Source organism: Diuraphis noxia, unplaced genomic scaffold (genome assembly GCF_037042655.1).
Source record: "Diuraphis noxia isolate RWA-SAM2 unplaced genomic scaffold, SU_Dnox_SAM2 contig0003, whole genome shotgun sequence".
Taxonomy (NCBI): Eukaryota; Metazoa; Arthropoda; class Insecta; order Hemiptera; family Aphididae; genus Diuraphis; species Diuraphis noxia.
Genome location: NW_028301713.1, coordinates 54,605,989 through 54,622,879, shown reverse-complemented (window position 1 = coordinate 54,622,879; position 16,891 = coordinate 54,605,989). Strand labels below are relative to the sequence as shown.

At 31.1% G+C, this 16,891-nt stretch overlaps 2 protein-coding genes across 3 annotated transcripts in view; one reads left to right on the top strand and one right to left on the bottom strand.

Annotated features, from left to right (window-relative positions):
• Window positions 1-596: 596 nt before the first annotated feature.
• On the top strand, window positions 597-12,203 carry LOC107162871 (uncharacterized). Its single transcript, XM_015509989.2, has 3 exons — window positions 597-881; window positions 2,483-2,561; window positions 8,762-12,203. The coding sequence occupies exons 2-3, from the start codon at window positions 2,483-2,485 to the stop codon at window positions 11,491-11,493; spliced, it is 2,811 nt and encodes a 936-aa protein (XP_015365475.2). The 5' UTR covers window positions 597-881; the 3' UTR covers window positions 11,494-12,203.
• ChT (choline transporter) overlaps window positions 11,646-16,891 on the bottom strand; it is a 17,250-nt gene continuing 12,004 nt past the window's right edge. For both annotated transcript variants that reach the window (XM_015509991.2, XM_015509990.2), the window contains 4 exons: window positions 15,893-16,110; window positions 15,114-15,484; window positions 14,542-14,669; window positions 11,646-14,466 (listed from right to left, as the gene is read on the bottom strand). In XM_015509991.2, coding sequence (XP_015365477.1) covers window positions 14,270-14,466; window positions 14,542-14,669; window positions 15,114-15,484; window positions 15,893-16,110 — 914 coding nt within the window. In that variant the 3' untranslated portion in view covers window positions 11,646-14,269. The remainder of the gene's footprint in view (window positions 14,467-14,541; window positions 14,670-15,113; window positions 15,485-15,892; window positions 16,111-16,891) is intronic.

The window sequence follows — 16,891 nt, the reverse complement described above, 5'->3', positions numbered from 1 at the left end:
ATAAATAGCTTAAGGTAGCATTGATTTTAATCATATTATAAAATCAATGGTATCAGATACAACTGCTATATTGCAATGGAAATTTAAAAAAGTAGGTAGTATAAAAAAAATATGTTAACTACCAATTTGTATTCTAATACATTGTAATGAATTAAAACAAACAATGAGAAAAAATTTAAACATGTCACTGTGTAGGTATATTTTTTTATTTTTTCCATAGTGTCTTGTAACCAGATGACTATACCTCCGAGTAGCCCTACGGCCCAGCCCTAACCAACTCTTAGAGGTCAAAAGGTGTTGCAAGTAATTGTGTGAAAACATAATGCATTACGTATTGATGGCAGACCGGAATTGAATTATAGCAGGTGCCTAAATTCCTTCAGCAATATATATATACAATATAATCTTAAGCTGTATCACGTAACTCGGTAACTATATTATAGTCTGAGTTTTCATCGACAAGGTCGCAACCACCTCCACCACCATCACCACTACAGCCTCCACTACCATAATCACTTTCTTCTCCCTCTCGTCCCTCGAAAAATCTTCATATAAAATACGAATTGCCTACCGTCACCCATCCAATATTAATTTGTAGTCACCATGTCGGGATCGGGAATCGCCGGATTCTCTCTGCCGTCCAAAATCGTTTGATTGTTTATTCATTCATTTTCATTTTTGCTTACGTCGCGCTCACCGTTTGTCCAGTGTCGTAACGATAAAAATAAAATAAAAAAGGTACAATACGTACCGTTATTTTGTATTTTAATGTTTGTTTTGATTTTCGTTTCGTTTTTGCGTCAACAAAGTTGAAATACATTTAATGTGAACCAAGGATAACCTAAGGATTTTTAACACTAATTTGGATTAAGACATTTACAGTAAGTATACAAGTACTTAGTTGAGTCTTACATTATTAAACCTGCCATTAATGTATATTCTATACCAACATAACTGACTAACTTAAAATTAATTTTCTATTGATTTTTTTTAAGAATAATATATATATATATTATATATATATATATATGATATGAATTATAAATTTATAAGACATTTACAAGGAATGTTTAAAGTATGAATTATTGTTAATTTAAAGCTAAAAATATTTTACTCATATTCAAGTGGTATTAAAATTCTCATCAATTTACTTATTATTTTGTGTTTTAAATTACGAATGAAAAATGCTTTTCAAATTATTGTAAATCTACTCTATTGAAATATAGGTGAATGCCTGCAGAGAATTAGATATTTAAGCATTTTTAATTAATTAATCATTATATTTAATATACTACTACACTGAAATATACCTAATGTACACATAGTCATCAGTAATTTATTTTAAAAATTGGGAAAAAGAGAAAGGTGAAAATCCATTATGACGTATTCATAACAAAATAATTAATTATTTTAAATATACTCGTATTTAATTTAATAAATAAAAAATTACTCTAACACTCTTATGCTATCTACATGACTACATGTATGATATAAAGTGATTTATTTACATTTATATTAAATTAATTCAAATTTGATTAGTTATAAGTTAATAGCTTATAAAATCAAATTAAAGTATAAGATTAACTAACTAATTTTTAATTTTTACTTCAATGGACTTACGTTATTTTGAAGTACACTTACGTCTTTTATAGACATAATACATAATAAAAAATATAATCAGCTCATACATAATTATCTATTATTTTCTTTATTTATTACTATTATTACTCTGTGTTTTTGTATAGTAAGCACTGTAATTTTATCAGTGAAACTAAGCCAAGGAAAAAATATATATAATATCTCCCAAAAACATTTTGATATAACTAGAAATGAATACTTAAATCAAATATTTGACAACATGATTGTATTACTAAATATTTTTAGTATGATTCTTGTGGCTTACTGCGCCACAGCAGGACACCACCGTTCGAAAACGTATAATCTATGGATTATATCATAATTTCTGTATACGGTCCAATAAATAATTTGAATCAGTACCGTTTTAGGTTTTTTTTTTTTTTTAAATCCAAGTTTTATATAATCAAACAGGAGGTGAAATATAAGCGCTTTTACTGTCAGTAACTCACGTTCACATTTAATCGAATATCAGCCTTTCTTGTGAGATTGCACATTGATTGAAATTAATATGAAGTATGATTATTATTATACGAAAATTAAATGAACAACACTTTTTAATAAATTATTCTGTTCATCATCAAAATGTATAAGGATAATATTTAATACTCGCATTAACATGCTGTTAAGATAAACAATCGAAAAATATATTAAATTATAAGTTTACATTATAATACAAAGAGGTGTGGAAGCATTCTTTAAATGGGTGCCTACTAAATATTATAAAATCTATTTTAAAAATGACTAAATAATAATATGAATGTATACCGAATTATTTAAGTAGGTACCTATAGATTTAGGAAGCTGGTCATATTAATTTCTGCTAAATCAATTTTTTTTTTTCTAGATGAGGGCGTATTTGTTGGCAACAGCATGTGCAGTCTTCTTGAACTTGGCTTTAGCTGTTTTACCGAACAAACGTGATGGTGAGTGCTACATAATAAAACCGTTTTAGAAACTGCCTAACAATAGAATTTCTCATCTCTCTAAAAAAAAAACCAACTGAATAAGACTTTACATTTATTTATTTTTTGTTTATTAAACGCCGAAACGGCAATTTTACATAGTATTACAAATATGGTATAAGTACAGTAAGGTAGAATATATTATAAATAATTAATTAGATACATAAATAATTTAGATAAAAGTATAAATGATTCATTTAAGTTTTATATTAAATAACTCATTATAAAAAAAGTCTAAAATTTTATTAATAATTACTTTTACATTTACAGTTCCAAATTTTATTTCTTAGTTTATATATAATAGAAATTATTAATATATGATGGATTTTATTTTTTTATATACCTACACTTCAAAAATTTTAACTGGGCAATTTGGTTTAATAGAATAGACAATGAATGAAATTTAATTAATATTTATATACATACCATTGATGTTTAATATTGGTAACTATGATCGTTTAAAAAATGTGTATCTGAATTCTGAATATTATAATTTTGCATTTATATTCAACGTGACCTGCATCAGTGGCGTATTCTATACCAACAAAACATGTAGTCTGAATCATACTATAATTTATAACTATCGTAATATGCATATTTATAAAAGATTTCAAATGTCGATTAATAGCAAAAATAATCATTGTTGTGAATTGTGATTGACACAAAATAGCTCGTAAATCAGATTGTGTTAAAACAATAACCGAAAGCTCACGTTTATACTACGGAAATAAATTGTTAACATTATTATAAAATATTAGCATCAACAATGGATATTATAACAAACATTCGATGAAAAAAATACAAATCATCTCCAATTATTTTCTCCATAAACCTATATATATATTACCACTTTAATACGTGATTGATGACAAAATGTATTTTCTCGTTTTAAAGGAAATAGAGAATGTATAATAATAATAATAATAATATATAACTCGCATATCCCGATGTGTTACTAATACATGTCTCTGCAGTATTGGAAAGTTACAGTGGGTTGAAAATTTTACAATTTTAGTCGATTTTTGATAAAACTTTAGAGTTTAGATACAATATGTGTTTAATTTTCAGTTATTATTTTAACTAAAAAAAGTTATCTTTGCCATTTCGACCATCAAAAATTAATTTTTCTTTCAATTTTATTTTGTCGCATGGTTGAATAAAAATTAAAACCACAACTCGTCAATTCGTATTGACTGAATAAGTTCGTGTATTTAATATTATTTAATTAATTTAGATGTTTGTAAAAACCCTACAATGGTTTGAATTTGGGAAAATAAAATCGGTTTAAGGCGATATTTATTAAAATGTGTGTACTTGCGATAGAAAGTGTTCCTGCGTGATTATTAATTACATTTATATTTTGTACAGATTTATTGTGATTCAAGCACATTCGCCTAATTACTTAAACACTTATTTAAAAGCTATAAAACAGTGGTAACGTCATATAATAGCTCATTTTATTGGTGTTCAAAATAAACATTGGCCGATTGATCCTATTGACATTTGTTTATAAAATTGAAATACTGAAAAATTGTAAAGACATTAATTACAAACTTACTGGATTTTGAAACGGTTTTTGATGTTTGAAACGGTGGTCAACAGGTTTTCTGAATCATATTGGTCTGTCGTACTGAAAAGCCATTAATTTGCCAATCGCATTACACCTATAAGACGAGCGTGCACAGACTTTCCAATTCTGGATACGTACTGCGGTGCAATGCATGAGACGTGAAGATACGTCATAACATAATAACACCTGATAAATGATAATACCTAGCGATAATAATAATAATAATACCTATGTAATCTTCGCGTTCGCGGACAAATGACATCGTGACAATAATGCGTATTGTGTACATGCGTAGTAACCCATTTATTACCCATATTTAATGCACAATAGACGTCACGACAACAGCCAAGGTGGCGTGTGCATTTCCCCACGTAAGATATACATAATATTATATTATTATACTATACCTATCTAGTATCCATATACACATCATCTATACCTATATGATACCTCTAAATGCGTATTCCTACAACAGTGCAAGGGACATTATGCGGTGTGAGAACGGTACGATTTGACACGGGACCGATCGCTACGGAGTGGTCACCGCTTCACTTCCTACATTTGTTTAGTGTGCGAACTGGCTGAACACGACAATAATGCACGGAATGAGAAGCGGCGGTGACGGTGACACGAAGCCGACCCGCCAGTTAGTAAGAATAATAATAATTGGTCTTACGAAACAATAACAATGTGCATCGGGCACCGTGTACCGGAAAGACGCAGCCACCGCCGCCGAAAAATTCAATTACCGGAAACTGACCGTCGCGTTTCCGCCGCCGCGCGCGCGATACCCGCCAAGTGACACGTCGTCTGGCACGTCTGTGCGGGTCACACGCTGCAAATCGGCGCGTCACGGTCCGTTGCCCGAGATAGGTACTATTTATAATACGACTTATTATAACATAATGTGTAACATCCGATGCGGTAGAAGGCAAATATTATCACCGATTATAATAACGTAAATTATAATATATTACAATACCCGTAGGTACACATTTTTTCAGTAGAGAGTAGGAACACGATAAATTGTCGGCGTAATATTATTATTATGGCTATAGCAGGCGATATAGTGGCATCATTCCAGTACCTATCCTCACTAGCTATTCCTGAGTAGGGTAAAATTATCATACCTACGATATATTATTCAACTTTCCGCAGAGCCAATCGATTACCACGCAAAGCCAAATAATTTGATCACAGTATACATATCATTATTATAACGATGAAACAAACTGCAATTTGTATTTCGAGCCGACCATGTAGGTACTAACAATTTATTCGGATCGAAAATAAAAATTATAAAATAAAAATTATAATTTAGATTGTCGAAGAACGAATACAAATAATTCTTTAATATTTTGTCAGTTTATTAATAATTTATCAACTTGTTTTATTAAATTTATTTTGAAATTACAACTAAACCATTTGAATTTTTTCAACATGCAAAGTTTTATTGATGTCTGCCTTATACATAGTTCAATTTGTTTACTATAGCTAGTAATGATAATTTTTATAAGAGATCTTACTAAATATTTTTTTTTCAAAAAGAGTTTATAACAACAATATTGTGTTGTAGATAATAAGTAATAACTAATGCACAATAAACATATTGTAATACAAATTACAATTAATGTAACAAATATTTTTGTTATAAATCTTATTTAAAAAACCTATTATTGTGATTTTGTGATGACAACAACATAATATTTTTGCATTGGTAAGTATTGAGAATTTATTTTACATTAAAGATAAATACAAAATAATGCAAATTAATTACGAAAAAAATACCGATTTAAAAATAATAATACATTTTTGATAATTACAATTTACAATTTAAATTAAAACTTTATAAGTTATAACTATAATATCCCTAAACTGCACAAATTAAATCTAAAATCTGACTTTTTTGAAGAAAAATATGCGTATCTGTATATTTTATGGTCACGAAATTTATAATCTATTATCCCCTGCTGAAAACGACATTTTTTAAAAACATTTTGTAAATTTATTATAATAAATAATTTGCAGCAAAATAGACGTATAATATTATTATACTAGTTATTACAAATACCGTACAAAATAAAACTATTTATTAGTGTATCACCCATGGCAAATTTGCCCTTCTTGGTTAATAATAATTGTTATCTCATGATATATATAAATATATGGTTATATAAGTCATTAAAGCATTATGTATCGTGAATGATACACTTGAAAATTCATAAATTATATACATGTATACGTAACCTATATACATGTAATTTGTATTATTTAAAGGTTTTTTGAAACGTTCAAATAAATATTAATCTATAGAGAAATTTTATTTAACTAACATTTGTATAAATATAAAAAACCCAAATAAATGGTTTAAAATTTTAAAAGATGTAGTATATAATAATAAATACGTCTATATTTTATTCTGTCATAATGTGCAAGTCAATGTTCCCACTTACTACTCGAAAAACGTACTATTATATACCTACTATTCATTTTCATATCTATCTTTTATAATATTTTTCTTTCATCTTCTTCACTGCTACTTATTCATCGCCAGTTTCAGCTGCATTAATGTTTCTCCTGTTATGTATACATTATAATAATATTATGTTCATCGTGCATGAGTATAAATATTATATTTATTAAGGATATGATTTTTCTCACACGTGAATTATAGGCGTCTCCATATGCCTCAGAGCGCGTTCAAGTAATAAAATATTTATAATATATTAGGTTTACACGTATGGATACCTATAGATATTTATTATAAGTTATAATGCGTATTATATGGTTTTATTCAATCGCAATTTCATAAAGAAACGCGTAATATATTATTTGCAGTGAAAAACACGCAGGTCTAGTGTTAAAATAAAAATCAATATCACAAACATATCATATACCTATATAAATTGTATACAACTGAAAATATAATAATAATATATACTGCGAGTATACGTATAACTGTCTCTACATATTCTCTGAATAATTAATGTCGTCACGTGAGAACAACACTATGCTTGCAAGTGATTATTAATTTTCTAGTTATGTTCCACTATCTTTGGAATAATTCGAGTATATTTTTTGGCAGTGGAGAAGGGGATTATGGTAACTTCACGGTATTCTAACAAGGAAAACAAAAGTGCAAACACCGTGAGACGACCTGCATAAAATGAACGTATAATAATTTATGTATATTATTTTTTTCTGTTTTCTTTGAGTTTCATAACTTACGTATTAACGTAAAGGTGTAATTTTTAAATTAGATATATTCGAACAATCGAGCTCAAATTAATATCAAAAATATGCAATAATTATTATGCTTAACTTAAATTTGTACGTAACACTTACGGTTAATTACATAGTATAATAATTCATTCGTGTTCATTATCCATAAAATCTAGATAGCAATCATATTATATTGTTAATTATAGTAAATCGTTTAACTACTTTTTATGCACCTATTTATGTTTAAATCAATGCTTCATTAATACTAAAATGTCCCTTTCCAAAATATATTAATACTCGGTATAATTTAAAATATAAACACCAATAATCATGTTAATAATTTAAATTTAAATAGGCATATCAATGTTTAATTTAATATCATATGACATAAATGCAAAACTATTATTTCGATATTAAAAAAAAAAATAATGATAAAAAGTGTTATAAATTTTATAACTTATATAATCATTTTAAAATAATAAATTAAAGTTTGCAATCACTATTATCTTTTTTCACTAAGCTGGATATTTTAATACGAAACAAGAAAAATTGTGTTTATGTATGTATATAAATATATAATATTCCTATAAATGTTTAAATAATATAATGGCAATTAAAATAAATAATATAATAAATAAATAAGGAATGAAATTTCTAAAATTGTAAATTACTTCTAATTTACCTTTATTTAAAACCAAAATATTAAATAAAAAATGAAAACAAATATAAAAGTTTATAGCAAAGTAAGTAGTAATATGCAATTTTTACGATTACCTACTAAAAAAATCTCTAAACTAAGAGAAGTTAGTTTGTGTTTATTGTATATATCCATATAAATACTAATAAAAGTTTATATTTCTATGGCTCTTCATAGATCAAACTTCGTAATGTGATTTTTGTGATATGTTGTCCTCCCTATATCTTGTAATATACTTAACAATGAAATACTTACATCCAGTTGTTAAATGTTAAGAGATCTTATAAATTCTTGTAATACTCTTATATATATATATATGACTTGCCGAGTTGGTATCATATTACCTTTATTGCTGTCATTTTAAAATTCATTCTCAAAATTATTACCTAGGTAGAGGTGTAATCTTTTTTTCTCTTCAAAGACGTACAATTTGTTATGTCAATACCAATCTACTATGCGATATTTTTCAACACTTTTTTTTTAATGTAGTGTCGCTATAATATTTAAAACCAATTTTATATCAGTTATTTCAATAGACCAAATCCTTCTAAATTGACATATGAATCCAGTCATTCCTTATTTATAAGAATTTGGATCACTGATTTTTTAAATTAAAGAATGTTGTATTTAAATAATATAAAACTAATTAGGAATGATTTACATTTTTTTCAGCATCATCGTATACACAACTACTTCAAACTCCCTTTCAAAGTCAACCAACGGTTAGCATATCATCAATATATACTCCATCTAGTACATCTGGAAATGGACAATCTTTTGATTTAGAAAATGTTAACACACAAGACATTCAGGGTGATTCTTCCCAAGCACAGTTGCAATTATTACAGAACTTTGGACAGCCTCCACAAAAATCTCTGCAAGATTATAATAATCAACAACAATATACCTCATTACAACCTCAACCACAGCAAAGCTATAGTGCTCAAATACAAAGGATAATACAAGGCTACAGCGCTCCACAACAACCGCAACCACAAACACAACAACAGTCACAACAACGACCTCAACAAGGTTATTTACCACCACAACAACAGCAACCATCAACACAACCACAGCCAAGCTATGGAACACCAACACAACAACAGCAACTTTCAACACAACCCCAACCAAGCTATGGAACACCAACACAACAACAGCAACTTTCAACACAACCCCAACCAAGCTATGGAACACCAACACAACCCCAACCAAGCTATGGAACACCAACACAATCACAACAACCAATACCACAAGCTCAGCCAAGTTATGGACCTCCACCACAACAACAGCAATCACAACCACAGCCAAGTTATGGACCCCCACCACAACAACAGCAACCACAACCACAGCCAAGTTATGGACCTCCACCACAACAACAGCAACCACAATCACAGCCAAGTTATGGATCTCCACCACAGCCAAGTTATGGACCTCCACCACAACAACAGCAACCACAACCACAGCCAAGTTATGGACCTCCGCCACAACAACAGCAACCACAACCACAGACAAGTTATGGACCTCCACCACAACAACAGCAACCACAGCCCCAGCCTAGTTATGGACCACCACAACAACAGCAACCTCAACAACGACCACAGCAAAGTCACAACACACCACAATTTCAGCCAAGTTATAACCCTCCTCTACAACAACAACCAATGTCACAACCCCAGCCACAATCAAATTATGGACCTCCTCCACAACAACAACCAATGTCACAACCCCAGCCACAATCGAATTATGGACCCCCTCTACAACAACAACCATCGCAACAACCTCAGCCAAATTATGGACCTCCGCCACCAACACAACAACAACCATTGCCTCAGCCTCAGCCGAGTTATGGATCACCACAACAACCACAGCAGCCATTACCACAACCAAGGCCAAGTTATAGTCCTTCATTGCAGCAACCGCCACAAACAAACTATGGTTCACCACCACAACAACCCCAACCATTGCCACAGCCAAGTTATAGACCATCACTTCAACAGCAGCAACCACAAACGAATTATGGTCCACCACAACAACAGCCACAACCATTTCCACAGCCCCGGCCAAATTATGGACCACCTGCTCAACAACAACAACCTTTGCCACAACCAAGTTATAGCCCCCCTCAGCAACAACAACCCTTGCCACAACCTCAGCCAAGTTATGGACCTCCAACATCACAACAACCTTTACCACAACCAAGTTATGGACCACCAATCCAACAGCAACAACCAACAGCACAACTCACATCAAACTGTAACCATCCACAGCAGCAACAACCATTGCCTCAACCACATCAAAACTATGGATCACCTCAACAAGCACAGTCTACTCAATCTTCAACATCATATGGTGCACCAGTACAAAGTACTATAGCTCCTCAAGAAAATTACGGAAGTCCAAAACCATTCAGTGCAAGTACTTTTCAATCTAATCAGCCGACTGTAGTACAGTCAATCAGTTTTGGAATACCATCACAATCGTTTAACACACCAAATCAACTATTGGGGATGTCACAGAATCAAAATGGGTATTCCTATAGCCCTCCCGCAGTTCAGCAACAAAATAATCAATTTCAAGGTTATTCTTACAACCAACCAACTCCAAGACCAAATCAACAGCCACAACAATCCAAGCAGCCCAGTTTTACCTACACTACATCTCAAACGCAACCTCAGAATATACCACAACAGGTTGGTTATTCATACAATCCACCACAACCAGTTACACAACAAAATAATGCGAGACCTCCCTCATCATCGCCACCTCAATCATCATATGGGATACCACAGCAGCCTCAAACTTCTCCTCCATCAAACAATTATAGTCCTCCAAAGCCGCAAGCCCAACCACGACCTCAGGGCAGTTATATTTATACTGGTGTTCCTGCAACGAGTACACCAAGACCACCGCCATCTCAGCTTGGATATAGTTACAGTCCAGCTCAAGTTCAGATTACTCAGGTACAATTTAAACCACAGCAGACCGCAGCAGGGACAGGAGGATACAACTATAACCCCCCATCAATACCGTTCACAACGCCGGCCCCACAAACCAATTCCCAGTCACAATTTCCATATAGTGGGCCGACGCAATCGCCTTTGCCAACGTTCACGACGTCTTCGCCAACACAAACTTACAGCGCGTCTGCAATCTCACCTTCGATAGTTACTCCAAACGTAAGGAACTTAAACTACCAGTCATCGAAGCCTAACGCACAACCGAACGGATCATTATCACCGTCACAGCCTTCCAGTAGTTATTTAACACCAAAACCTGGCCAGTCTAGTACACAGACCCAATCAGCGGGCTACGGATCGCAAACACAACAACCGAAGCAAATAATACGATTTGATGAGTTCGCAGCTCCACAGTCCGAATCACAGCCGCAACCTGTGTACGGCTGAGTAATTTCTGACTGGTACCACGAATGGTTAAGTTCGTACATGGATGGAGTTCACCATCTAGTCTACCAATGTCACTAGACTGTTTAAAGGAATAATTTTTATCAGCCATAAAAAAATGTTACATATTTATAGCATTTAATGAAATTAAGTAGTTTGTGATGTTCCACATTTTTTAATCAACGAATTACAGTAAGAACATCAACTTTAACATGACAAATTTTATTATACTACTTATAACTACATATTGATTAGACAATTTCATTGTAAATACATTTTACTTAAGTATTTCATTCTATTATAATTATAATATTATATAACAACTTTTTTTTTGCTTGTAAATAGTACGCTAAATCGTCTGTTTAAGAATATACATTTATAATAATATAATATTTAAATATGCATAAATATTTTGTATATTTTTCACTAAATAAAAAATACAAATCGGGACTTAAAGTATTTCGAAACTGCCGTATAACAAAATGTTCCGCTGTGTGCTGATATGTTTTATGTTTATGTACTTAAAATTGTAATGTAAATTCTCGATTTGAGGAATCGGTCGCTTCCAACTATGAACTAGTTCATCTAATTTGGCTTAATTCAACATTTTAAAGTCAAACAACAGTAAAATTATTTAATTATATAATGTTTTGATGAACATTTAAACCGACCGAATATCACCAAGTAAAATATTATTATAAAAGATGTAATAATTCTAAAATGTATTTATTTTTTTACTATTTTCCTATAGGTCAGTCGTGTATTGAATACATATAATGATATGTAATTGTCAATCTTAACAGTAAGATAAAATGATATGTATCATTGTACAAGTCCTTTAACAAATTCCCGATAATAACAATAATAGTGGAATTTTAAGTTTTATGCTTTAAATAGACATAAAAGCACATAAAATCTCTGATTAAATTTAAACGTTTTTAAAAAAGCTCAACAATCACATTAACAACTTTAATCAATTAATTAATTAACATGTTTGAATTTCTAAAATACTAGTACTAAAAAAACCGTTAATATTATAGTGTAATATAAATTTATCTTGTTAAATTTAAATGCCAATTAATTTATATCCAACTACAGACCATTATAAATTGGCGGTTTATTTAATAAATCTATACATTATTGCGTTTATTCTATTCTTTATAATTAGTTAAATTATTATCATTTATTATTAGGTATTATTTTAATTAATTTTTTGGAAGAATCAACACTGAAAATATATAGACCTTATAGATCTCAAACGTGTGACAGGTACAGTGTTTTCTAATACTGATACAATTTCATTTCTAATTCTAAATTTTTAAATAACAGTCAAACAACACGGAACGTGAGAAACGCAAGTGTTGTAGTGCCCACGAAATTTTTCTAAGAAAATAACCACGTAGGGATAAATAGTAATCTGGGACCACATGATCGGACTCAATTATAATATAATAGTATGGGTTACAACACGTTTGGATACAAATTTTTAACGACCAATTTTCAACATGATTAAGTACTTGAACACAACACATATTTGTTTACACATTAATGCAATACATTTGCAACCCATGTTGATTGCAATCAATATAATATTTAATTTTAAAAAATCAAGTTTAAATGTTAACTCTAAATCTATGACGAGTGAATAAACATTATATTATATAAACAAAATATTTGCGAGACGATACAGAGCCAACATGTTCGCGATGCCTCCTAATGATAGTGGTACCAACTTCAAACGGAAATTATTGACCATCTCATATTATCAAAACAAATGTTGAAATAAAAATATATGATACGCGATAATTTAACAAATAAAAATTTAAATCTATAATATGTTATATCAGCCCTGATTTACCCTAACGCATAGGCGAACGGTGTACCAAAGCGTTATATAGGTACATATTGTATTCATTGGTAAAATTATACGATTGAGCACTTTTTATTTTTCAGATACCTTTTATGTTCTTTTATTGAGCACGCTAGATTGTTTAAAATTTCAAAATATTATTAAACTATATTTTTTTGACACGATGATCGAGACGTAAATTGTAAATGACTGTAAAACACATTCTTAAATCATGTTGTGAATGTATGTGTTTATCAGTATCTACTCTTGTGGTGATTTATTTGGAAATGATAAAAATAATATTATAATATTATATATAATATAGGTATCAATCATTAATTTTTTGATTTAATAATAAAAGTGTTAACTTAAATTACCTATTTATAATTATGTTTATTAATATTTTTTAATGATTGAATTTAAAATATATATATCAGTTTATTTTATAGTAAATGCCTAGTAGTTTTTCGTATTTCTGAAAAAACTCAATTTTATTGTTTTTTATATTATTATAGATCGTTATAATGTTGTACAAGGTACAACGGTCGTAGTTCTTAAATACTTGATAGGTATTAATACATTTTTTTCTCATATAAGTATTAAGTATTGCAACTTTTTAAACGGCGTCGTGCTCAACTATGTTATTCAACTAGTGTCGGAAGCTATAATAATCATTTGATGTAGGCTCAGCGCAGTGCTCAGAATAGTAGGTACACATAAACAGATGCGCTCAATCGTAAGATATCCATACTTTAAAACAATTTTATTCGTACCCAAACGTGTTGAGGTCGGCCCAGTAGTGTGAATAAATAGTTATATTAGTGTTGTATTAGACTTAAGGGTTTTTGGCTACAATATGTTGTGAATAGAGGGCTACTACGATAATTCTCGTGATCCTATCAGAACGGGGCCGCGCGAAATACGACCTACTCAAAATCCGGTGGTCGTCTGTTCATACCCCTGCTTGTACACCTTTCCTACAACGCTAGCTTTTCTCTGAACCGCTGTGGCAGTGGTAGAAGCTACGTCATCATTGATGTCCAGTGCCGGGTTGATTCTACCGTTCCTTTCGTCTTTGCCGACCAAACCGGTGGTCACGGCGGCGCCGTACTTCGCCCCCATCGGACCTGCAAAACGACCGACGCGTAAAATGAAACGCGAGTTCAGGACAGTAAAAATAATTTTCCCTTTCCAAATTTTACCTGATGTGAGCGTGGTCATCTGTTCACCCTCGTGCGGCTCTCCAACTCGCACCGCGTCCTCCGGTATGTTCACCACGCAATGGAACCAGTCGTAGTGTGGAGCCAGCTTACCATTGATAAACAACCACCTGCGAACGTGTGATGGAATTCGAATGTGATTACTGATTATATTAGAATATTGTATTGATCGAATCGGGAAGAATGGACAAAGTAACACATCAATATGGTTTAGAGTACGAACAATTCATATTATACAACATTTTACATTTTTCGATATTTTGGATATTTTTTCATGGTTTAGTGGCAAAACTGGTTTTCAACACTTTTTTGAAATTATTTTTAATACATATTTTTATATTACAGGTTATTCAATTTCAAAAAAATGTTTTGATAAATATTTATATCATTTCTTCTAATTTCCTTTACCTCCCCTCCACTTCAACCATGTCGGACACTCACCATAATTCTTGCATGGAATATTGAGCAATGAGCATACATATTGGTAAAACATATGCCCGACACAATAATAATAAAAGTATACAACCTTGATTATATAGTATAGTATTACTCACTTTGTAAACCACGAGACGAATACCAGCGTGAACAACGAACAGAGCATAGCAGTGGTTCGGAACGGAAACAGTTGTTTTTCACCGTCCCATCCAGGGAAGTGTATCATTGGTCGCAAGCCCAACAGAGGTTCACCGCCGGCCATTCGTATGTAAAATGCCACTATGTACGCAGCTAGTGACCCGTATGTGTTGCAATAGTGTTTGAAATGAACTACCATAGTTAACTGTGGGAATAGGATAACGTAAACTAGGTCAGAACACATGGACCACAGGCCGTAAATGGACGGGATAGTAATTGCCATAGTCGTAGCGGAAAAGGCGACGACTACAATGGATAATCGCATGACCCAGACAATCTCCATTTCTGATGCCTAAAACAGTTTAAAAAAGCGTTTGTTTAATATAAGCATATATTTACAACAAACATATCACGTATTTTAATATTTTATATAACCTATCCATCAGAAGAAAAATATTAATCCGAACTCAATAGTATAATATATATTGTAATAGGAAAATAGGTAAATACTTAGTTTTCATATCAACATATTTTATTTTAATACCTATTCTCATAAAACATTTAAAATCTGCTGCAATTAGTACTAGCTAAGACTATTACTCATATAGCCACGTTCAGAGCTCGGGTGGTAATTCGTTATATTATTGTTATATTATTGTAGAACGGAGTTCCACAGCAATATATAAATTTAATTGTGTAATGTGTAATTCTATACTATGAAAATGTACATGTTTTGATTAAAAATATATACAAAACTTACGCTTTGCCGTAATAACATCCGATAGATGTTTCGAGCAAACATAGAACTGGCTGACAGAACGCTGGAATCGGCCGAAGACATTATAGCTGCAGAAATCGCACCCAATGCGAAGAACGCCACCCAATCTGGAGTTAAGTACTGCATAACCATAGGCAACACCATGCTAGTTTCCTTCTGAGTCATTGGCATCGGTCCATCGTATTTTGTCTGATTCCAATCTGTTACGTGAACAAAAATGTAATGCACGTCTTACTAATATATAATATTTTATTTTTATTTATAGTATAGGTAAGCAAAACGATTAAATTACGTAAAAAATTGCATTATTTTTTATATGATGTCTCATATCTGTATGACGATAATAAACGAAGAAAAATATATATATATCATGCATTATTTTAGATTAGGTGTTCGAATGCTGCAATAATATGTACAAATTAAATTCTATGGGAAGATGTTTGTTCAAATTTGCGATTATATACTAAAAACATAAATGAGTGCAACTTTAGTCAGGAATTAATAAAATTATTTAGTTGAACTAATTGATATTTTAGTTTTTAATAGAAATTATGAGTTCTTGAACTCTTTGAACCCCTAAACTATATGAAATTTAAAGTGTTTGATTTGGTTTAAAATCAAAGTTTAACCAATCCTTAGATTTTAATTAAGTAGGGTTTTGCGCTTCGTATTGATTATATTTCAATTAGATATTTTGTACAAAATAAAACATATATCTTTTTTATTAAATCGGATGAGAATAAATAGTTTAGCGATTAAAACCTACGTAGTCATATCATTCGTCAGCATAACAAACATATATCAACACTACATTTTACTGCCCAGTAAACTATACCAGGTTCGGCTCAAATTATAATAGTGCACAAGACAAAATCAAATTTTGCCACCCCTAAAATAATGTAAGTAAATAGGTAATAACTTTTTAAAAATGCAATTCCCCTTATAATCGCCACCCTAAGTGTGGGCCTATATATCACCAAC

Bases quoted from the DNA above. Each gene is read 5' to 3' on its own strand.
- LOC107162871 (XM_015509989.2), top strand. From the start codon at position 2,483: ATGAGGGCGTATTTGTTGGCAACAGCATGTGCAGTCTTCTTGAACTTG. The intron at 2,562-8,761 runs GTGAGTGCTACA...CATTTTTTTCAG, and splicing joins TTTACCGAACAAACGTGATG to CATCATCGTATACACAACTA.